The sequence below is a fragment of the Aspergillus pseudonomiae genome (assembly GCF_009193645.1).
Source record: "Aspergillus pseudonomiae strain CBS 119388 unplaced genomic scaffold BDV37scaffold_5, whole genome shotgun sequence".
Classification (NCBI taxonomy): domain Eukaryota; kingdom Fungi; phylum Ascomycota; class Eurotiomycetes; order Eurotiales; family Aspergillaceae; genus Aspergillus; species Aspergillus pseudonomiae.
In genome coordinates this window covers 655,158-675,375 of record NW_022475997.1, presented here as the reverse complement: position 1 = coordinate 675,375, position 20,218 = coordinate 655,158, and the positions used below count along the sequence as shown (strand labels likewise).

The 20,218-nt window shown below is 45.6% G+C and overlaps 10 protein-coding genes across 10 annotated transcripts; 3 read left to right on the top strand and 7 right to left on the bottom strand.

Annotated features, from left to right (window-relative positions):
* Position 1: 1 nt before the first annotated feature.
* On the bottom strand, positions 2–1,495 carry BDV37DRAFT_159153 (uncharacterized protein). Its single transcript, XM_032079130.1, has 3 exons — positions 1,339–1,495; positions 1,066–1,202; positions 2–1,007 (listed from the first exon to the last, which is right to left on the bottom strand). Exons 1-3 carry the CDS (start codon positions 1,350–1,352, stop codon positions 85–87), a joined length of 1,074 nt encoding a protein of 357 aa, XP_031946147.1. The 5' UTR covers positions 1,353–1,495; the 3' UTR covers positions 2–84.
* Positions 1,496–2,125: 630 nt separating this feature from the next.
* Positions 2,126–5,601, bottom strand: BDV37DRAFT_159151 (Zn(II)2Cys6 transcription factor). Its single transcript, XM_032079129.1, has 8 exons — positions 5,372–5,601; positions 5,242–5,286; positions 4,667–5,185; positions 4,267–4,608; positions 3,893–4,174; positions 3,294–3,847; positions 2,778–3,241; positions 2,126–2,719 (listed from the first exon to the last, which is right to left on the bottom strand). The coding sequence occupies exons 1-8, from the start codon at positions 5,424–5,426 to the stop codon at positions 2,398–2,400; spliced, it is 2,583 nt and encodes an 860-aa protein (XP_031946146.1). The 5' UTR covers positions 5,427–5,601; the 3' UTR covers positions 2,126–2,397.
* Positions 5,602–6,924, bottom strand: BDV37DRAFT_159150 (uncharacterized protein). Its single transcript, XM_032079128.1, has 3 exons — positions 6,553–6,924; positions 6,378–6,471; positions 5,602–6,128 (listed from the first exon to the last, which is right to left on the bottom strand). The coding sequence occupies exons 1-3, from the start codon at positions 6,668–6,670 to the stop codon at positions 5,777–5,779; spliced, it is 564 nt and encodes a 187-aa protein (XP_031946145.1). The 5' UTR covers positions 6,671–6,924; the 3' UTR covers positions 5,602–5,776.
* A 653-nt stretch (positions 6,925–7,577) lies between these two features.
* BDV37DRAFT_159130 (iron-sulfur cluster assembly protein CIA2) lies at positions 7,578–8,823 on the top strand. The gene is made up of 2 exons (XM_032079127.1): positions 7,578–8,307; positions 8,368–8,823. The coding sequence occupies exons 1-2, from the start codon at positions 8,073–8,075 to the stop codon at positions 8,739–8,741; spliced, it is 609 nt and encodes a 202-aa protein (XP_031946144.1). The 5' UTR covers positions 7,578–8,072; the 3' UTR covers positions 8,742–8,823.
* On the bottom strand, positions 8,612–12,113 carry BDV37DRAFT_159127 (116 kDa U5 small nuclear ribonucleoprotein component). The gene is made up of 4 exons (XM_032079126.1): positions 12,058–12,113; positions 11,855–12,000; positions 9,569–11,797; positions 8,612–9,467 (listed from the first exon to the last, which is right to left on the bottom strand). The coding sequence occupies exons 1-4, from the start codon at positions 12,075–12,077 to the stop codon at positions 8,905–8,907; spliced, it is 2,958 nt and encodes a 985-aa protein (XP_031946143.1). The 5' UTR covers positions 12,078–12,113; the 3' UTR covers positions 8,612–8,904.
* A 113-nt stretch (positions 12,114–12,226) lies between these two features.
* On the top strand, positions 12,227–14,484 carry erg10B (acetyl-CoA C-acetyltransferase). The gene is made up of 6 exons (XM_032080845.1): positions 12,227–12,406; positions 12,478–12,548; positions 12,614–12,663; positions 12,721–12,796; positions 12,870–13,359; positions 13,428–14,484. The coding sequence occupies exons 2-6, from the start codon at positions 12,484–12,486 to the stop codon at positions 13,944–13,946; spliced, it is 1,200 nt and encodes a 399-aa protein (XP_031946142.1). The 5' UTR covers positions 12,227–12,406; positions 12,478–12,483; the 3' UTR covers positions 13,947–14,484.
* A 27-nt stretch (positions 14,485–14,511) lies between these two features.
* BDV37DRAFT_238433 (putative ZIP family zinc transporter) lies at positions 14,512–16,529 on the bottom strand. Its single transcript, XM_032080844.1, has 3 exons — positions 16,236–16,529; positions 15,941–16,129; positions 14,512–15,883 (listed from the first exon to the last, which is right to left on the bottom strand). The coding sequence occupies exons 1-3, from the start codon at positions 16,279–16,281 to the stop codon at positions 14,733–14,735; spliced, it is 1,386 nt and encodes a 461-aa protein (XP_031946141.1). The 5' UTR covers positions 16,282–16,529; the 3' UTR covers positions 14,512–14,732.
* A 230-nt stretch (positions 16,530–16,759) lies between these two features.
* On the bottom strand, positions 16,760–17,703 carry BDV37DRAFT_159082 (UV radiation resistance protein and autophagy-related subunit 14-domain-containing protein). The gene has a single exon (XM_032079124.1). It carries the CDS (start codon positions 17,609–17,611, stop codon positions 16,835–16,837), a length of 777 nt encoding a protein of 258 aa, XP_031946140.1. The 5' UTR covers positions 17,612–17,703; the 3' UTR covers positions 16,760–16,834.
* Positions 17,701–18,542, bottom strand: BDV37DRAFT_159077 (Atg14 domain-containing protein). Its single transcript, XM_032079123.1, has one exon. It carries the CDS (start codon positions 18,468–18,470, stop codon positions 17,790–17,792), a length of 681 nt encoding a protein of 226 aa, XP_031946139.1. The 5' UTR covers positions 18,471–18,542; the 3' UTR covers positions 17,701–17,789.
* A 931-nt stretch (positions 18,543–19,473) lies between these two features.
* Positions 19,474–20,191, top strand: BDV37DRAFT_238430 (uncharacterized protein). The gene is made up of 4 exons (XM_032080843.1): positions 19,474–19,817; positions 19,877–19,935; positions 19,990–20,054; positions 20,112–20,191. The coding sequence occupies exons 1-4, from the start codon at positions 19,596–19,598 to the stop codon at positions 20,174–20,176; spliced, it is 411 nt and encodes a 136-aa protein (XP_031946138.1). The 5' UTR covers positions 19,474–19,595; the 3' UTR covers positions 20,177–20,191.
* Positions 20,192–20,218: the final 27 nt, after the last annotated feature.

Sequence of the window (20,218 nt, the reverse complement as noted above, 5' to 3'; positions counted from 1 at the left end):
TATGAATTGCTTGATATATGTAACCAGTATATGGGATGAACCAAGGAATACTATTGCTAATGTACAATGACTTCTCAGAAGTGTTTAGGCTCGCCTCACGGGGCGAGCGGAAGACAGGAGTGATTCCACTTTTGCAACAAATTGGGAGCTCTTCCCGGCAGCTTGGTAAGACTCGTTATTTCTGAGATTCTTCGTCACCTCACTGAGAACAGGCGATTGGGCAGCTTCTTCAGTACTGAGTTTGGGATAAGCTCCTTGGATGTAAGATTGCACTAAAGACTTCCTGTCCTCTGCACTCATCGGAAGGAAGCCGACGTCTTCGGGTTCTACTAAATCGCCTTTCCGCTGGGAGTAATTGTCCGCACGCTGTTGGGAGAGTTTCTTCGCGTCTGCTATAGCCTGTGCCTTTTCCTCCTCGTCGAGAAACTGAACGAACTGTCCCCTGAAGAGCCGCATGCCCAGTTCATAAGGGGGGACATAACCATTTGGAAAGCGGCCACTTAGAGAGGATAGCTTTTCGACAACCTCAGCAGTACTGGCAGTCGTACCCGTTGGAAAAGAAGGCCAGGTTTCCTTCAGGTTAGAGAGATCAGGGACCTGGGGTTTGTAGCGGCTAGGCGTTGGCCTTGATTTCTCAGCGAGTTCGCGATATACATTCTCCATTAAAGAGACATCGATTTCTTCCATATCTGTATTTTTCGCACGTTGAGGCCGTCCACTTTTGCGTGACTTGGTTGACAACTTTGTTGGGGGTTTCGGCCTCCGAGCGCGAATGGATGGTCCCTTGCGAGGGTTTCGCAACGAGGTACTCCTTAGAATGTTTGTGGACTGGCCATTGGCTGAAGGGGCCGCGAGAGATCTTGCGTCAAAAACGCGTCGAGGACGAGGTTTGTCGGAGTCTGTTTTTCTGGAGTTCAAGTTGGCTGGAGGAAGGTTGGTCTTCCTTGGAGAAGCGCGAGCATATGAAACACCCGGGTGAAGAGATCGAACTTTAGGGGCATCATTACCTACAAGAGTCAGGTGGAGATAGACACAACTAGGACTGCAATGATCTTGTGGCCTTACCAGATTGACTGGCGTCTTTCGCTCGTCCCTGTATGACCGAGAACTGACGAATTGGAGAAAGACACCCGTCTACTAGTCTTGTACGCTCATGGCGTAAGAGTTTGGTTCGAAGTTGAAACATCTTCGACGCCAATGAGCTATATAGACGATGGGCTGAAGTTAGAACAATTAGTGTAAAAATGTTCGTCACCTTCCCGAAGTACAAGATCGGTCACGTGGAGTTCATGTCCATCACGGGGTGTGACTTCCTCCGCAGGGCCGAAGGGGCTTTACATTAAATAGTTCATTTCTGTTTCTAATTGGAATAACTCAGACAGTACTCCTGTCTATATCGATAATGCTTCGCCGCAAGCCCACAGCAATAGCAATAACGTCGGAAGACCTCGCGACATTTGAGGAGGCACGACTTCGCAAATTAGCCAAGGAGAATAAAGGCCACGATCACAACAAAAACAGTCTCAACTTTGATCCTAGTGATGAGTTGAAACCTTTGCCGGGTGATAAGGCAAGAATTGTCCGGTCGCGGGAGGAGAGGATAGGATTAAGTCGACGCACTTGAACTGACAAGTTGTTATGGGTCATCTAATAACCCAACAACTGTCAGATTGGGGCCATGGTTTATTGTCTTCTTTTCGCATATCCTCGCAGATCTTTCTACCAGCTTCACAGAAATGGTCAAGTTGCCTTCGCTCTCCATGGTCCTCCTCAATGCATGTCTCCAAGTATTTTGTCATGCTACGGATGTACGTATATTTCACTTGAATATATGCATGGAATTCTTATAATGAAATGACATAGGAGTGGTAATGGGCAATAGCTTTTGCAGCTGTTATACTTTTCACTTGCTGTATAACTGTTAAATCAGGGGCTGGGGAGTTAGCAGATTTACAGAGTATTGGTTTATCTATGACCCAGGCTATTTATCTGTATTCCTAAAATCCCAACTGAACATCTCTACTCCGTATATAAGATATAGATATTTCCATGTATATCCCTTCTTAGCAGTGGCATCTTCGTGTAGTGAGGTGTGTTTTGCTGTGTTAAATTACAAAGTGCATGTCCATTTATTTATATTGTAGTCTATACCTCAATACCAAAGTTAATACTGAGATATATTGCTGAATACTGTATCTATGATGGCAACCAGAAAGTACATTCATAAGTTCACGCTGTTAGTGTTGAAGCTCCTGTTTACAAGCTCAGAGGATAGATAAAGACAAGGGGTATTTTAGAACGAAAGATATCTATATCACAGAGGTCATTCATACAGCAACTTTCTCCAAGCATAGAACAACTGAGATAGTTCCCAGGGTCTATGTATATACTAAATACTCAACGTGCACGCTTCTGAGTGTGCTCTGTACCCATATCAACAGAATAATTCCAGCGTCGTTTTAAGCCGTTAGGATCATAAACGCTGGCAACACTCTGTTGCCAGTCACGCGCTGTGAAGAGTACTTGTTGTCCATTGAACTGAGGCGGTGAGATAGCCTGAGGGGGAGTGACTGGTGTAACCTTGGTTGTTTGCCCATACTGGATAGGGTATTGACCTGCCAAAGGCGCTTGAACCCCCTGAACTGAATTGTCCATAGCCATTGGTGGAGAATTCGTACTCACTGTGGATGGCGCCATGGAGAATGCCATGTCCCACTGGCTAGATAGGAAACATCAGCAAGAGTCTGAAAGAATGCCTATCTCTGTGGTTTGCTTACGTGATGATACGGGTCGGATCCCAGCTATTCTCGTCAACGAGAGGGGCATTCATTGATTGGCTCGAGACAGGCTGGGGCGGCATCATCCCCAGAGAATGGAGCTGAGAGCAATCGGACTTTGAATCTTCAGTACTAGCTGATATTGGTGGGGTGATCGGATAAGGGTTGTAACCCACTCGACCCCGGACGCCGCCAGATACCTGACTTACATGAGGTTGGTATTGTGAGTCGAGAGGCGGCGGGCTCGGATGGTATGGCTCCGAAGGACTTCCATAAGGGAATGTGGGTTTAAGCTCGAAGGGCCTATTCACATCGGCCGAGAAAGCCAGCCGCAAGGAGTCGATCTGAGCCTGCATTTCTGGCATCGGCCAGGCAGATGAGCACCTCTCGAGGATACGCATGTGTCGGGCAAAATAATCGCGCGCGTCTGTGTGGAAGTTCGGATCAGGAGAGGTTATCGCGACCTGGGATTTGCGTTAATTGTTTGATCCTGGTATGGTGGGAACACAAACGCACCAAATGCAACATTGTGCAAGTCATGATGCAGTAAATCGCAAAATTTATACCTCTTTGCATAGAGAGCAGACCTGGGAGGCCAAAACGCTGTAGGATAGCTTCTTGAAGTCTACACAGATACTTAGCCGAAGAGTAACACAAAGCCATATGCATTTTCCACCCCCCGCCTGCGGCAAAGGATTTAGATGCAAGCAACTGAGGTCGGTGTAGTAGAATAATGCCCAAATGGCAATGAGAATGCATATTAGCCACAAAGTGGGACGGTATCCACGGGGGTGAGCCATCAGGAGGATAGCTAATCTGTAAATCTGAAGGAAGACCCTGAAGCCAATCAGTGAAGAGAGGGTTCTTCTCAACGAACTTTGGATTGGCCCCCCAGTCTTTTTGCCTCTTGATCTTGTGGTATATGTCCGTGATGATACGAATGTGATGAGCATTCTGGACAAAGTAGGAGTACTGTCTGGATCGATTGATTTCAAACTGATCAAGGTCTTTAATATCCAGTGTAGGATCCATACAAACGGTGTCAGGATTTACACCGTAGTCCGATCGACCTTTGAACGTTAGTACTAGAAATATCACCAATACCGGTAACGTACCTTGCGGTGCACCAATCATTACTTCAACAACCAGGAGGGCTTGCCACACTCTCGTCTGTACCAAACACTCTATAGGGTTGAGATCACAGAGTCTTTGCTCTGTATGTGTGTTGCAGTGTTCATCAATTTCCAAATCTTTAGCCATTGAAACAATTGTTTTCACAGTCTGCCACGAGCGGTAGTAGTAGCCTTTCTTTGGTACGGATTCTCGGGCTTTCAGAAGTAGAAGCAGTGCTTGGATCGTGCTTAGGCGGGGTACATCCATGAAACTAGACTCGTGCCCTAAATGTGATTCATAGTCAAAACTAGTATACTAAACACAATATCCTATTCGAAGACAAGGGAAAGGAATGCGCATAAGTGAGGGAACCTACTATTCGCCAATGCGAGCCACTGTGCCCCCTGAGCTGGATCATCTGACTGCCTTCCCGCGCATGCAAACAACGCCTCCAGCAGAAGGGGAGATATCGAATTCCGATCATACTGCCACTGGTAGTACAAATGCGATCGATGCACCACAGGTACATAAGGGTGTATATCATCAAAATAGATCTTGAAGTAGTTCATGACCTCTTCATCGGAGGGCATAAGCTCCGGAGGAATGCGAATTGTAGAGCCTGCACCAGTACTGAGAGGAGGCAATGGTTCTTCTGCTTCATCTTGTACAGGGATCTCTGGTTCGCCCTTCTCTTTCTTTTGCTGCCTTATGTAAGGCGCTATCTGTTATATTAGCGGACCTCCCCCCAAAAATCAGAAATTAGGATGAAACCATACCTATACCAGTCTCATCGATCTTGAGTTCACCAAGGACCTCGCTAAGATCCTCAGCTGTGGACTGCTCGTGATCACCATATACACCGCTCTCTATAGTTCCCAAGCCCTCCGTCTGAGAGGGGAAAATCTGCTGTTGCTGGTAGGTATGATGTGAGACCGCTATGGCAGGTGATCCTACTTCATACATGCCCGGAGGGTGGGAAGCAGAATGGGTGAATTGATGATATATTCCCATTGCATCGCTATATGAAGGTATACTGCCCACCGCAGCTTGGCCGCTGTCTCTATAGCCCTGGGGCATGGGAAAGGACGAAAACGATTCCGCTGTATTGGATGCACCAATGGCATCTGTCGAGTTGGCCTCAACAGCCTGCCCCGTGGAGAATTCGTTGTCCTGCCCAACGGTAGGAGGTACACATACTAACTTAAGACGTGTGCATGCCGAGCAAGGCCATGTGTTTGTTGTAGCAGCGTCGCATTTTATTTTACGCTTTCTGCAGCCATTACACGCTCGCATCACTAGAAGACGTTTCAGTGAATAGGGGTTTGATGTTGAACATAGGATGGTGACATACCCTTGAGTCTTTTATGCCTGTTGTGTTCGTCAACGAATACATAATCTGTTGATTAGAGCTTATCAGTGACTGGCTTCAACCGAATCTTTGTTGCGCTTCATCGAGATATAGAGCAATATTGATGCCTTACTTTTGTGGCCTTCTCTTGGGGGCCCCGTCGGCGGCGTGAATGAATAGCCCTGCATTTCCAGATCGGGATTATAGAAACCAAGAGCGATCCTCAACACACAAAGTTCAAGTGACTCAGCAGGTATAATAATGACGCCTGAAGATTTATCTCCAAGGCCTGCCTTGTCTAGATAAATCTGAGCACGCGCGCACACACAAGCACAGAAAAACAAAAAAAAAGAGATAAAAAAGAATGGAGGACAGATTGACAGGTTGATGAGAAGGCTAAAGGAAGAGTCGTGAACACGTCCAACCTCGGGCAAGGTATGATGCAAAGTATATGGTGGTTTCTGTTCCCTGATGTGTGTTTTGCTTCTCCTGAAGCGCAAATCGCCGAGGCAATTGGTGTCACCTTGCAGGGTAGGAGCTATGGGACAACGAAGAGGTCCGAAAAGAATAAATGGAGGAGAAAGCTGGATAACAGTGTCCCGCGGTGATGGTTGATTTCCCTCTCGCAATGATTTGGCGTTTTGGCTTTACTTTTATATTTCCGCAAAGGCAATAAAGGTTCTGGTTTGCTACCACAAATAGAGCAACCAAGAAGCGACTTGTCAGATATTCTAGGGTCCCCGAAACTTGCGGCGTGACAATCGTGGTTAGAGTGACTGCGATTTTGATTAGGTGAAGCTATTGGCAACAATCTAGTGTGAGGTTGAATGGACAATAGTCGATTGATTTGCGAAAAGCGTAAAGGTTTGGGAAGAGAACCTAGCCTTACACTGCGAAATGTCAGTCATGACTTAAAGTTATAGTGCGGGGATAAGAAGGGGAAGCAGTTCATGAGGGAGTCATTGGGAAGTGGAATAAAGCTTCAACGTGCCAGCAAGTGATAATTTTCCCCGAAGCGATGCGCACAGCCTTTGCTTAGCAACAGGTTGACGAAAGGTCTGCTGATAAAGAGTGATATCGAACGTGGTAGCAATGGAACGAGGGAAAGGAGACGGCCGTCTAAGTTCAGAATAGCTTACAATAGAGAGACTGGAAGCTTAACCAGCCTGCATCGTGGCTTGATACCGTCAGTGTATTGAGACTCTCTGTTGGGATTTGCTGTAGGAAAGCGAACTGAGCCGGCGCATCACCCCCCAATTTACGGTCAGCATTTGAATGAAACGTGCGGACCCCGGGCGACTGTGCGGGAAATACTGGAATGGAAGAACGCAGAGGCTACCAGAAGCTGGCGGTCCAAGATTTGACACTGGAGGACGCGATACAATCTAGTATCAGGGGAATCAGAAGCCCACCAATACGATGAATTTCGCATGCCGTGTCGTCGACGTTACGTCCCTGATTAGCTGATAGATGCCTGGCATCTCATAGTAGCCAGATAGTATGGTACACACGGATCAAAAATATCGAACAATGATGGAAAAGGGTAGTGGCGAAACCAACCACAATAGAAGAGTGGATAAACACGATCAGCCCCCAGAAGAAGTGGGTGCGAGTAAAAGAGTCAACCAGCCTAGGCGCAGGTGAGGAGAGGATCGCCTCGGATGTTGAGGGGCCGCATGATTGCCGCTCTTCAGTACTTTCTACTTAGTAGTCGCCGAAAGTGCCAAGAACCATGATGATGCCTTGCCAAGTTTCCATGACTCGTTGATTCTACGGAGAGCATGGAGTAAGTATGCTAGCCTTGTCACTAACCTACTAGTTCTCGGGTTTCTTCCTCTACTTTGCCCTGGATTTATTTAATAATTTCTTTTGCTTTACAACTGTATACTATATAGTGATGATATTATAGTATTCTGGAGCCCGATGAATATCTGCGCGTGTATAGGGTAGATGTAACTAGTCGCAGGATTTGGATAACTGGCAGGACTCTTCAAGCTCAAGGGAAAGTTTCCTATCTCTAAAACAAGGATATACCTCATATTGAAGCTCTTGATGCTATATATACACCTTGCTTTCTGGGTAGTTCCCGATAATTTTGTCCTTGTCTTCATAAGCACTCCGAGTAATATTTCCCCACTCCATGCCGGGTTGGGGGCTTGGGTTAGTATGTTGTGTTAGCAAGATAGGGTATGTACAAGACTATTCTAGGTACGATTACGATATGCAAGCCCAGCCCTTTCTTGGCGAGGATCATGATCCCATATGAGCCGTATCAATGGCTAGGAGAAAAATTACTATCTAGCAATAATTCACGAAAATGATTTTGAAGGCACTCTCCTTGAATTCGGACTAGAATCACACAAACCTTACATTATGTAAATACCAGATAGATTGTCCCAAGGTTTAACAATATCTCCTGCGCTACTTGCTTGACTTTGAGGTGGGGAATTTTGTAGAATCTCTCAGGATCTTTTAAAGGCATGAATATAACATACCTCTACTGTGGGAACAAGAGAGTCAAAGGTAGAAGATATGTATTCAACGCTTCTGCACACAAAGAGATATTGAGGGACTGCTCATGGTAAGGAAAGATTGTGGATACTATCGGATGATATAATAGCTTTGGAAAAGGATTTAGGATCTTTGATATAATTGCAGAGCGCGAAGCGCTCCGCAATCAAAATCGTAAGCTAGATTCAATAAAGGGAAAATAATTTTTCCACGTGGCCGTTCCCTATAGTGAACTTACCCCTCGTCTAGATAACATCCATGTGTATCCTAGATTGATTCCCCACTCAGCAATAAAGGCTGTTAGCTACTTATTTATCCACAAAATGGCATCCGAAATGCAGAACTCGAATCCCACAATATTGAATGCTGCCGATCTTCCAACACGCTTGCGGCCCGCACTGTCTCGCAAACCCGGTATCCTTGAGAGTGGTCTCTTCGCACCCGCTTTTCTTTCTGCGGATGCGAGCGAAATTCTCATAGATGAGTTTACTTCATCTTCATCTTCAGAAAGTGATGATGATCTGTTGGAAGAGCCGATAGATGAACAAGAAATCTACGGTAAGGCGTGACTGCTTGCTGAAGGATCGTCGTCAAACAAAACACTGATTTAATCACTAGATCTTGTGTCGACTATATCTGATCCGGAGCATCCGATATCGTTGGGAGCTCTAGCGGTTGTGTCTCTTCCTGATATTTCTATTACACCAACTCTCTCATATGTACCAGCTTCGCCCCTTCGAACAGTTACTGTCCTCATCACCCCTACTATCACGCACTGTAGCCTCGCCACAGTCATAGGTCTCGGTGTACGTGTTCGGCTTGAGCAATCTCTTCCTCCCCGCTTTCGTGTGGATGTGCGAATCAAAGAAGGGACACACAGCACTGCTGATGAAGTTAACAAGCAGCTGGCGGACAAAGAACGAGTGGCCGCCGCTTTGGAAAATGGAACACTAATGGGCGTTATCGCGAAGATGCTAGAGACATGCCAGTGAACTCGAACTATATGGCAGGCTAAAAAGTAGCGCTCTTGTGCGCTCATAAATATAAATGACTTGGCACTGCCTTCATAAGGATACTCGGTCAATCTTTTATTCCATCCAAACATATAACTACCTGGAATTTGTGGCATACCATTGAACTCCAGAGATAAACTGGTCATGAGTCTAAAACGCCACTCTCCTTTAGGCCTTTCCAGAGTTCTGGTTCCAAAAACTTGCTTACGGTGACATCCTCCGCCAAGCCTTTCCGTCTTCTTGTCTTTAGCACGAAGTCTCGAGCAGTGGCCATTGCAGGGGCCATCTCTAGTGGTTTTGTCTTGACATCACGATCAAGCGGATCCCCTGGAACTACACTCCATTTATCGAAGACAAGACTAACTGCAGCTTGGCCTTGGGTGTGAATCCGGAGATCTGTCTCGAACCCGAATGAGTCTATCACTGGAATTAGGCCACGGACTGAATAAAGCGGTGTTCCGGCGATGGGCCCATCAGATAGGACATGGCCTCTCCTGCGCGCAAGGACGGTATACACCGAAGCGACTGCATCCGCAGGCCCTGTCATCGTGCAGGAATAGATGGGTTCCATCAAGCGAGGAGATGCCATGAGAAACGATGAGTAGATTGCGCGTCGCGCAGTGGGAATGATTTGGCCACCACCTCTGTAGATAACCTGGTCGGCAAGGGTGACGTCTGTGAGCCTGAATTTCGTGTTTCGAATTGCTATAGCCAGTTAGCATAAACAAGTATTGGATGAATAGATATAGTTCAAGCTCAGTGCCATGTTGCTTCGAGTTGAATGGGTTTATAATTAGTTAACTTACGCTCTTCACAAAGTGGGCCTTCCCTCGTACCCCAACTAAAACCTTGAGTGATAGAGTCTCTGACGCTCCCGAGAAGCTTTTTATCAACCTGGGATGGCAAGGTATCGTCTTGTAATATGTTAGGCCCCAGTTCGTCTGGGCCGAAGGCCCAAATGCTTCTAGCTGCTAGTTTATCCCAATCGTACTTGTCTTCGAAAAAACGAGCCACTTTGCGAATTGGGTCTTTGATGCTGACTTTGCCGCTCTCGATATCCTCAGCGATTCCGTCGTCCAAAGGTTCTGCTATCATGGTTATCTTATTCTTTTTGTTTGGTGTGATAGAATAACACATAATGGCTGAAGTCTCAACAGCAGTTTCACAGAAGCGGGTGACAGGATCGGAGACCTTAATTTCCATCTCGGAGAAGAGCCGCCGCAAGTCATGAAGCACGCAGTCCATATAGAGCTCACCGGTCCCCAAGATGACATGCTCCCCAGACTCCTCGACTTTTGTTGAAATTAGAGGATAGCTCTTGTTGACTTTACGGAGACCATCAAGCATTTTTGGTAATTCAGACGGGTTAACAGGTTCAACAGCGACCTTGAAAACAGACTCGGTCATATGTCGAATTGGTTTAAATATGTATGCTTCTTCGTCATCCTCAAGCTTCAGAGGCACGATAGTCGCTGTCTTCACGATTGAATTATCCACGCCACCCAAGAGAACCAAGTTGCCGGCCGGAACACCGCTGGTCGTGACGTTATAGCCAGTCTCAGCAATCCAAATGTCCGATATAGTTGCAGTCACCATATCTTCTTCGTCTTCAGGAGTATAACCCTCACCTAGCACTCGAACTTGTTGTCCAGGATGAGCAGTCCCGCTCATAATTCTTCCAAATGCATTGAAACTTGAAGCGTCTGTGCTCGTAAAAAGTTTCGTGATATGGACAACGAGAGGGCCATCTGTACTACAAGTGGCCATAGCGGCTGCCACTTTCGAATCGAGGGGTCCAGTGTAATATCGGTCCAGCTTCATCTGCGCGCCCTCAACTGGAGAAGGTACATGTTGTACTATCATGTCTACAAACCCTGTAGCAGGACCGAAGAACTGTCCGCAAACCAGTTTGAGTAGCTCCTTTGCATCTGATTTCAATTGGGATGGCTTCAAGTGGATGCCGACACTTGCGAGTGTTTGTTTCAAGTCTTCTGGACTTTCACTTATGGCGTGGGAATAGAGCTTGTATATTGGCTCAAGAACAAACTTGACAAAAGTTCTCTTAGAATGTTCTTCGACCCCTTTCCGCGTGAATTTCCGGCTTGTTGGATTGAAAAAGATATCGCCCCAAAGACGCAGGGCAAAATCTGAGGTCTCAATTTGCGGGTAGTTCTCCGCATACATCCTGGCAAATGATTGAAGAGTGAAACACCATCCCATTGAAGCGCACGCAAATGCGACATTGCCCTTTTCCGGGCTTAGTCGCCATCGTTCGCCTTGCCCAGGCAAGATATTTTCAATGACAGTGTTGACTTCTTCAATTACATGCTTGAGCTTGAAATAGGCGTCGTTGGGTGGTATCTTCAGTTCGAGGATCAGCCGATCCATTTTGTTCACAACCATGGTCAAGGGAAGGCCCTCTAACACAGCGTGCTTAATGATTTGCTCAGTATTCGACTGTACTCCTTCCACAATATCAACGACTATGACCACGCCATCAACCAGTCGTGATGAGGCAGCTACTTCATCCACAAAATTCACATGCCCCGGGGTATCAAGAATGTTGAACAAATGAGACTTCCCCTTAGTGCCCTGAAGAACTAGGCTCATAGGGGCTGATTTAATAGAGAGGCCTCGCTCCCTCTCTAGAAAGTGGATATCGGTATAGCGAAGCTGTTCTTCCTTTCTCCTACCTGCTCGCTTCTCCAGCCGTTCAGTCAAATCATGCGTCTGCATTACAAGCATATCCATGAAAGCGGTCTTTCCATGATGTAAATGACCAACAAGCGCAACATTTCTTATTTGTTCAGGGAAATTCAAAAGATCAGTCATGAATTCTCTTGAGAAATGAACCGGAGGGAGGTCAGTCTCTTCAATGGCAAACTTCTTTTGCTGTACGGGGGCAACAATAGGCTCGGAGAGAGGTTGCGTATCTTCTTCTTGAACTAAGGTTTCTACCTCTGTACCGTAGACTTGTTGTGCGCTAGGGTAGTACTGTTTGTCTTCGTGTAAAATTACGGCGTTTGATGGACCTTCTGTAACGGTATATTATCAGCGCTGGCCAAACCCAGAGGCTTTAAGAGAGTACCCACCGTCCACTTCCATGGACTGCTGCTCAGAGGTATCTTCATCTTCCTCCTCTCCAAACGCCTCGTCGAAGTTGAAAGCTCGAGGTTTCACTTCTTCGTGCTGGTCCTCTTCATCTGAATCTGCAGCCTCTCCAATATAGTTGCCAAACCTATGCGGTCTTAATGAGAATTCAAAGAATTAGAGCGTTAAATTTAATGCAACTTACTCATCATAGAGATCATCCATTGTGTTGTGGAAAAGATGGTTCAAGCTGTCAAAAACTTGTCACCAGTGAGCCGGCGCATCTCTTTTTGTTTCAAGCTGCTGGAAGTCCCGTCCAATGGACTCACCGAGTGGTCCGTGCATTCACCTTACCATTTTGATAGCCCCGCCGCGCGGATGCCGCGTCCAGAGAGGGGTCCTTAAAGGACATAATTTCTCACCCCTTGTTCCTGTATCAGAGATATCACACTGCCATCCTTAGCTGAAGAGATCAGTTCTTTCTTTTTACCCCCATTCTTTGCCTGTTCTCCCCAATCAATTTTCTCTATTGCCGGCAGATTTTGTCAACACAGGTACATGCCACTTACCACGCACAGAACCCCTTTAAAGGCTTTGGTTTGAGTCCTCTAATCAGCTCTCGCAGGCCAATATGTCTTCTCTTCCACCGGTCTATATTGTTTCCTCTGCCCGTACCCCAGTGGGCTCATTCTTGGGGTGAGATTGGCCTGGTACTTTGTCTATACTAAAAACATTGACTCACTGGCTATCCTCTTCTACAGCTCGCTTTCAAGTCTCACTGCCCCGCAGCTTGGGTCCCATGCCATCAAAGGTATGATAACTCTTGAGTGGTAGTACGTGTCAACGTTCTAACAAAGTCGAAATTCAGCTGCGCTCAGCAGGGCGGATGGAATCAAGTCGTCTGATGTCCAGGAGGTCTTCTTCGGCAATGTCATCTCCGCAAAGTGAGTCAACCTCTACTCTTATACCTAGTAACCAGCACCAAAGGCACACTTACATTCTTGTTCTATGGATCAGTGTTGGACAAAATCCTGCTAGACAGTGTGCTCTCGGCGCTGGTCTCGATGAGTCAACTGTGTGTACCACAGTTAACAAGGTGTGCGCGTCTGGCTTGAAGGCGGTTATTCTTGGTGCGCAGACTATCATGACTGGCAATGCGGATATTGTCGTAGCAGGTGGTGCTGAATCTATGTCTAACGCCCCTCATTATCTTCCAAACCTTCGCACCGGTGCGAAATACGGCAACCAGAGTCTAGTGGATGGCATCATGAAGGATGGCTTGACAGACGCAGGAAAGCAGGAACTTATGGGCTTGCAAGCTGAGGAGTGTGCCCAGGATCATGGCTTTAGCAGAGAACAACAGGATGACTATGCCATTCGCACTTACGAGAAGGCACAGGCAGCTCAAAAGGCTGGCCTTTTTGATGAAGAAATTGCGCCTATTGAACTTCCCGGTTTTAGGGGCAAGCCAGGTGTGACTGTGGCACACGACGAAGAACCAAAGAATGTGAGGAAGATATTATCTTCTACGAATATGTTAAATCGTGGACCACTGCTAATATGTTCGTCGTGTAGCTCAACCCAGACAAGCTTCGAGCTATCAAGCCTGCATTTATCCCCGGATCCGGCACGGTGACAGCCCCGAATTCCTCACCTCTTAACGACGGTGCTGCAGCTGTTGTCCTCGTCTCAGAAGCTAAACTGAAAGAGCTTAACCTGAAGCCTGTTGCGAAGATTCTTGGCTGGGGAGATGCCGCCCAGCAGCCGAGCAAATTCACGACTGCCCCAGCATTGGCGATTCCCAAGGCCCTCACCCATGCAGGTGTGGCGCAGAATGCTGTTGATGCGTTTGAGATTAACGAAGCGTTCAGCGTAGTTGCTCTGGCCAATATGAAACTCCTGGGGTTGGCTGAAGACAAAGTCAACATCCATGGTGGTGCAGTGGCTATCGGCCATCCTCTCGGCGCCAGTGGTGCTCGTATCTTGACTACATTGCTCGGTGTATTGAAAGCTAAAAATGGTAAGATTGGTTGTGCTGGGATTTGCAATGGAGGAGGTGGTGCTAGCGCCATTGTTGTCGAATCTCTCGTCTAAGTCATGGTGAGTTCCCCATGGTTTTGGTATGGAGCATAGGAATACTCAGACCAGCAGCACATGAAAGGAAAATTCGGAGTACATAGACATCTTTTGATTGCAATGCTTTGCTATATGGGGCGAAGAATCCTCAATCTAAATTTAAAAAGAAGAAGAAGAAGAAACCCTTCGCGTTTAGCGTTATAATAAGCTTAGTGATCTGTGTCGAGGCTCTTCTAAGCTTACGGTTCAGGTAGGTTGTCTTGTTATTGAATCATGAAATACCTACCTTATGTAGATTTGAAAAGTGGTGGATCATTGGTAACCACTCAGAACGTCAGAATGCTGTGGATATTGAGTTATGCTGCTTATTTCGAGATTCTTTCACCGGGTTGAATTGATTTTTACTCTGGAGTATACGATATTTCTACGGTGGATATACCTTGGTCAAAATCTACCTAACTCTCTATACTTGATAAGCTATAATAGTAGGCTTGACAATGGAACGATGATAATATTTACCTGATGTCGCTAACTCAGATGGATATTTGTCTCGTGAATAAATTCATTTACTCTCTGAACCTTCTTCACCTTAATGGAGAGAAAGGGTCAAAGGACCGAGCAAAAAGACAGAACGTTGATCATGCAATGCATATATAATATGCATGCTAAGAGCTACAGCGAGCACTTGTGCCTAATAATAAACATTACAAGGGATATCATCACATAAAGCATTAGGTATACATACAAGCTTTCAGGGCTTACACTAATATAGCACAATGAAAGCAGACAGGGACTGGGAGTTTTCTAGGCAAATGCACCAACTAACGCCATTAACAAAGCCCCGCAGGCAACTGCTATACATGCTTCAACGCGCTTTCGACCATGTAAGGTTGCGTAACTTGATTCACTCAAAAAGTCTTCGGCCAAAAGCTCAACCAGGCCAGCGAACAGTAGAAGCCCGCTGCTTATCGCATTCGTAATACCAACCATAAGCAAACCAGTAGTGCTCGTTGGATCATATAGGTTATGTAAGATAAGACCGATGGCTTGGCCGAAGGGTGTTGTAGTCCCATATGCAAGTGACATGAGCCATGGCTTCATGGAGGATGGGGCAAAAAGGCCCGGTATAAGTGATGCAATGCGTGAGCCAAGAGCGAAACCCTCGAAAGTCTGATGGAAGCAGATGGCCACGAGTAGTACAACGAATGATGTCCCTGTTGCAACACTAAGGGCCATGCCAATAAAAATACTATGAAAGAGTATTCCCGCTTCAAGCAAAAGACACTGGAGTAACTGACGTTGCGGGTTCTGTATGGACAGCATGGAGTTCGTCTGTTCACGCGATATAACCGGTGAAGGCTGACCCAACTCAGAGTGTGGATAAGGGCTTTGATGCGCATTCGTACGTGAGTCATCATAAGAGTCTGATCCCTCAAGACCAACCCCTACATCCTCTTTGCGCGCAATTAACCTCGCGGACTGTGAAAGAGTACCGTCGTCTGTTGAGTCACTCAGCAGGTGACGGGAGGATTGTGGTAGGCTATGTGTATAGTTGCCGTTCGGTATGCCCTCGAGGTGAATATTCTCCGTTGACTCTTGTAAATATTCGGAACCTTCATTTTGATAGTTGTTCGCAGTGTCCTCACCGACATCACTAATCAGATGGTCATATTCACTCCCATGAACATGGCCTGCTCCTTTCATGGCAAAAAACATCTCTACCACCACCACAACAAAGACGGAAATCATGGCGACAAAGCCAGCCATGGCACGGTATGATTCACTCCAAAATCGAGGAAGACATGGATCTGTCAGGGACACAAACGCTGTGGGGAGTAAATGAACGAAGGCCGTAGCTATCAACACACCTGTCCCAAAATGTCTGGAAAGAAAAAGAAAGCGCCGTGGTATTGGTAGGCGTGGGAACCGGCGGGCAAGTACAGGAAATGAACAAGCTTCGTGAGATAAATCAGAGAACACTCAGCCGTGACTTGATTGATAGATGAACATACCGAAGGTACTCAGCACTAAAATGAGGAAAAGTGCCATTACATGTACTGGGGTGTTGTAAACACCTCGATCCTTTGAGCCACACAATGGCTTATCATTGTCAGAGTCTCTGATTCCGCTTCTTCGGCGTAGCTCCGCCCGCAGAACTGTATCAGGTATATATGCACTCAATTCAACTGCGCTTTCGAGGTCTATAAGAGTTCTGGATCAGTAAAGGTGATCCTTCATGTGAAGCTTCCAATCGAAGGTAGAAAGCGTATTTGAAATGGTTGTTGATCGTATTTCTCTAAAACTCACTAAATTTTCCCAACCCATCTCGCTGCCACCTTGTGAATTCATTCATTTTCCTGTAGACCTTATGTAATCTTGGATTGAAACCAGATCCATGACCTAGGACAAGCTCTGAAATTTCCAGCCGATCAATCACGATTTTTGAAAGGTTGTCGCTCTTCGACTAAACATACAGTTTGAGATACAGGAACTAGATAATAAATAAATATAAGGAATATTCGCTGTTTCACGATAATGTTGAAGCATGTAGAGGTTTGTTACGTGGACGGGGCTCCCACGCTGGGGAGAAGGACATGTTGTAATTCGGAAGGCCGTGAAGATAAAAATGGACACGCGTTAAATTAGTTCATATTATCTTATCGATCAATTTCCTTTTTGCTTAGTAACAGTCACTAGTGTCACTAACTAGTTAACTAACTACTTAGTTACTATTCAGCGCAAGTTACCCCTCAAAGCACTCTAAATACTATATGTTTATAGTACTCTAGTAAAAGATGAAAAATTAGAAATAAAATTAAGTAAAACAATCCGTGAAATTGCATTGCTGGAAAGCGATACTAGCCCATTCTGGTGTATGTGCAGTCGGGTGGCTTTACTACTAGAAACTACCTGTTTCTCAGCTTAGTCCAACCACTGGTCCCTTTGAGCCGATTAGAGCTTATAGGCTCATTTGGAAACCCTGGACTAGTAGGAATGTTTTCCGATGGTTCCATGTTTGACATATCTAATTCACCCTTCTCACCATTCCGATTGACTGAGGATGCATGAACAGGTTGCAGTGGTGCCTCAGGTATGCTATCCCATTCCTTCTTCTCCAAAACTTCCCATTCCGCACTGGCCATTTCACCTAATAAGCTTGACTTTAATTTGTCTGCAACTTTAGTCGGAGTTGGAAGCCTCCATGTACGCGTGAACTCCGTACCCTCCGAAGCAGCGAGGAAAGAATGCACAGTACCATGGGAGTAGTGGCCTAACATTGGGAATGACTTTGTCCGCTGGATGATTGTTTTGGGTGAGTCTTTCGTAATCTTCACCTTTGGTTGTATGTCTCGACCGGCGAATGCTCGAACGAGTGTTGATGTTTGTGCGGGAGGCGCAACAAGTAGCTGCCACATATGTTTTCCAATGCTGCAAATCTCCTCCCAAGAATCTGACGTTATATGGAGTCCTTGAGTTCGGCAAAGCCATGAAATATTCCAAGCCAATAGCGTCGCCCCCTCTATAAAGAGAGCGTAGGTCCCGGGGTCCTCCTTGGCTAGTTTTGGGAGACTTCTGTCAACGGAGAGTGGTCGGGCTCGGGGTAAGTAAGGACGCGGATCTGCTGTTCGTGACGATGCTGAACTAGAAGGCGAGGGCTGCAACGTTCTTGATGCGGGCAACATTTCACGAAAGAGATAAGACCCAGAGGGTGCGTATATGGTAGGCGCAGGATGATTCCGGTGAGGAAGTGTGATCTCTGCAGGAAGCCTTAGGGATAAGTAATGCGAAACAAGTACTAGGAGTTGAGCAATGTAGGAGAATGACGTTGAGATTTGAAGCGGTGTAGCACCTGTATTTCCATTAATATTTGCTTAGCATTTGACAAATGAAACATCGCAACTTTCCATTCATGTCCCTAAGATCTATGATAGGTATGCCACCGACTGTATATGCCTCTTTAACTTCACCATCTTTCTTTTTGACTTTCTGCCGTAGATTATAAAGGTAGGCGGCTTCGCGGCATAGAAATATCCGAGCCTCAGCAGTTTTACTGTGTAATGAGTGCCACAGGTGGTCCGTTCTTTTGGCATTGTTATGAATGCCAGATAAGATGGCGGCTTCACGTTCCGCAAGTTGATATTTTGCGGATCCTGCATCCGAGCGACGTTGCGCTAGCGTAAGCTTATGTTCGGAAATGTTGCGCTTTTTTTTTTTGATCTCCAGCCGTAAGTTTTCTGTCCGACTTTCAAGTAGCTTTCTCCTCAAAGAGGATTTGGCTTTCTCATTGGCGATGATTTGGATAGACCAGGCTACGTGGTCCTCATCTCTGAGACTCAGAAGTCCGGATTCAGGCCGTTCCAATGATGCTTCGTGAGTATTTGTAGAGGACACTGCGTTGTTAATCTGTTGTCCCAAGGACTCATTTTCTAGAAGAATCCTGGCATTTTCGATTCGAAGCTGATAGAGCTGATTGCGGGCACAAGAAGGACAAAGGTATCTAAGTCGTGATGTTGGAGCACGAGAGCATATGTGACAGTTCATCCCAAGAGTTCGGTTTTGATCCGATATGATGTGTGATGTGAGAAGTATGGAACTGCAGAGCGTTGGATACCGGTGAGGCGGCCAGATGCGGCAGATTTATTGTGACGCAACATCACGTCCCGCTTTCGGCAATATTAACTAGTGCATAGTAGTATTTGTCTTGTGATTGAATCCTAGCTCTTCAGTATCCACGAAAGAGAAAAGAAACAAAGCTGCTGGTAGCAATGAGAAGACTTTAAACTTAATTATATATGCTAGATATTATATTCTAGTTGTCTCCTTGTTAGCAGTGATCTGTATCTATGTACTACTATAGTACTTTAGGGAGTATGTAACCGGTAAGTGAGCGGGCCACACTATATTCTATACAAAATGGCATTTTTAGAAATTGAGTACCTCAACAATCAGAGCTAGTAGTGATCTGAATTCTAGTATATATACTAATTCAGTCCTGTAGACATATATATTAAATAGAGAAAACTCTAGATTTAATCATATACTAGATAATATAAATTATAATATATTTTTTAGTAATTTATATATAATTATATTTAAAGTGGAAGAGATAGAGCCAGGGCACCCTATTCCACAAGGCCAAAAGGTCAGTATAATTCGGGATCAACGATCCCGATGTCCTGGGACTGACTTATATAGAACCCACCGTTACATAAAGTCTCAGAAAATTTTATTAAAAATCTATTAAAATATATATTCTATTTAGATACCCTATATTTATATTGGTATAAGATATTATATTGTTGCTATCTCTGGTTTTTGAGATAACTGGATTATAAAAGTACCATTTTATATGGAATACAATGTGGCCCGCTTGACCTACATCCATGATGGCTCGCTCACCTACCGGTTACGTTAACTACATATTAGTAGTAAATTGTTGAGGCCGTTCTTTAATTGGTTGCGACAGTCCACTCCCGCCTGCGGCATTCGTCCACTTCCTAACTTTAAATTCCCGGTGAAGCTATCAATCTAGCAATCCATGATACTCTTGAGCTCCATGAACCTACACATTCGCTTCTAGAGATTCTCTTGAATCGAGGCCAAATTCTTCAGCCATTGCACTTCTAGGGTGGTAAATCGGCTCATATGTGAGCCCTTCCACTAAACATGGACGCGGCGGATAAGAATGATTCTACTGAGTACTTACCACAATTGCTTCAACAAAAGCGGAGCATCAGCGTGTATGAAGTCCCAAGGAATTTGACCCCGTCATCTGAAGATCTTAAAAATTACGACTGGGGGCATCTCCAAGAACATTACGCCAACGCGATGGAGAAACACGGAAGAGCTGAAGAAGACTTGCGAGCTCAGATCTCGAAGCTGCTAGAGGTTCCTCTATCGTACTCCGTCCGGGAAGTCATCCTCTAATAATTATGTTATCGTTATAGGTTTTCATGGCGTGGTCTCAAACTACAGTTATTCGTGATGAAGCTAGAGCGCTAAAGAGGTTCGATTAAAGTACGAGATTGTAGTACGATGTGAGGCTTATTAATCTTGATAGGTTCAAAACGCAAATGCAGCACGTACAGAATTCGGAGGAGGATTTAGAGAAGAAACGGAAGCACTGTACGTCATTAATACTTTCCTACGAAGCGATAATCCGATTTCTAACTCTTCAGGTAGATGTCGATGTTGTAAAGGCGTTCGAAAGCGCTCTTGCGCTTCTGAATGACCGCGTAAGACCCTGAAGGCAGTGGTTCTCTATAATAACTTCATCTCCAGTCTTATTT

Coding starts and splice junctions, on each gene's coding strand:
- BDV37DRAFT_159153 (XM_032079130.1), bottom strand. Junction 1,008..1,065: donor GAAAGACGCCAGTCAATCTG/GTAAGGCCACAA, acceptor TGACTCTTGTAG/GTAATGATGCCCCTAAAGTT.
- BDV37DRAFT_159151 (XM_032079129.1), bottom strand. CDS start 5,426: ATGCAGGGCTATTCATTCACGCCGCCGACGGGGCCCCCAAGAGAAGGC. Junction 5,287..5,371: donor CCCAAGAGAAGGCCACAAAA/GTAAGGCATCAA, acceptor TCTAATCAACAG/ATTATGTATTCGTTGACGAA. Junction 4,609..4,666: donor GATCGATGAGACTGGTATAG/GTATGGTTTCAT, acceptor TATAACAGATAG/CGCCTTACATAAGGCAGCAA.
- BDV37DRAFT_159150 (XM_032079128.1), bottom strand. CDS start 6,670: ATGCGAAATTCATCGTATTGGTGGGCTTCTGATTCCCCTGATACTAGA. Junction 6,472..6,552: donor CTCTGCGTTCTTCCATTCCA/GTATTTCCCGCA, acceptor GCGCCGGCTCAG/TTCGCTTTCCTACAGCAAAT. Junction 6,129..6,377: donor AAGCTTCCAGTCTCTCTATT/GTAAGCTATTCT, acceptor GACATTTCGCAG/TGTAAGGCTAGGTTCTCTTC.
- BDV37DRAFT_159130 (XM_032079127.1), top strand. CDS start 8,073: ATGGCATCCGAAATGCAGAACTCGAATCCCACAATATTGAATGCTGCC. Junction 8,308..8,367: donor AGATGAACAAGAAATCTACG/GTAAGGCGTGAC, acceptor TTTAATCACTAG/ATCTTGTGTCGACTATATCT.
- BDV37DRAFT_159127 (XM_032079126.1), bottom strand. CDS start 12,077: ATGGATGATCTCTATGATGA. Junction 12,001..12,057: donor ATGGATGATCTCTATGATGA/GTAAGTTGCATT, acceptor AAGACCGCATAG/GTTTGGCAACTATATTGGAG. Junction 11,798..11,854: donor GCAGTCCATGGAAGTGGACG/GTGGGTACTCTC, acceptor ATACCGTTACAG/AAGGTCCATCAAACGCCGTA.
- erg10B (XM_032080845.1), top strand. CDS start 12,484: ATGTCTTCTCTTCCACCGGTCTATATTGTTTCCTCTGCCCGTACCCCA. Junction 12,664..12,720: donor TGGGTCCCATGCCATCAAAG/GTATGATAACTC, acceptor GTCGAAATTCAG/CTGCGCTCAGCAGGGCGGAT. Junction 13,360..13,427: donor ACGACGAAGAACCAAAGAAT/GTGAGGAAGATA, acceptor TTCGTCGTGTAG/CTCAACCCAGACAAGCTTCG.
- BDV37DRAFT_238433 (XM_032080844.1), bottom strand. CDS start 16,281: ATGAATGAATTCACAAGGTGGCAGCGAGATGGGTTGGGAAAATTTA. Junction 16,130..16,235: donor AGATGGGTTGGGAAAATTTA/GTGAGTTTTAGA, acceptor GAACTCTTATAG/ACCTCGAAAGCGCAGTTGAA. Junction 15,884..15,940: donor TTTAGTGCTGAGTACCTTCG/GTATGTTCATCT, acceptor TATCTCACGAAG/CTTGTTCATTTCCTGTACTT.
- BDV37DRAFT_159082 (XM_032079124.1), bottom strand. CDS start 17,611: ATGTTGCCCGCATCAAGAACGTTGCAGCCCTCGCCTTCTAGTTCAGCA.
- BDV37DRAFT_159077 (XM_032079123.1), bottom strand. CDS start 18,470: ATGAACTGTCACATATGCTCTCGTGCTCCAACATCACGACTTAGATAC.
- BDV37DRAFT_238430 (XM_032080843.1), top strand. CDS start 19,596: ATGGACGCGGCGGATAAGAATGATTCTACTGAGTACTTACCACAATTG. Junction 19,818..19,876: donor AGATCTCGAAGCTGCTAGAG/GTTCCTCTATCG, acceptor TTATCGTTATAG/GTTTTCATGGCGTGGTCTCA. Junction 19,936..19,989: donor GAAGCTAGAGCGCTAAAGAG/GTTCGATTAAAG, acceptor TAATCTTGATAG/GTTCAAAACGCAAATGCAGC.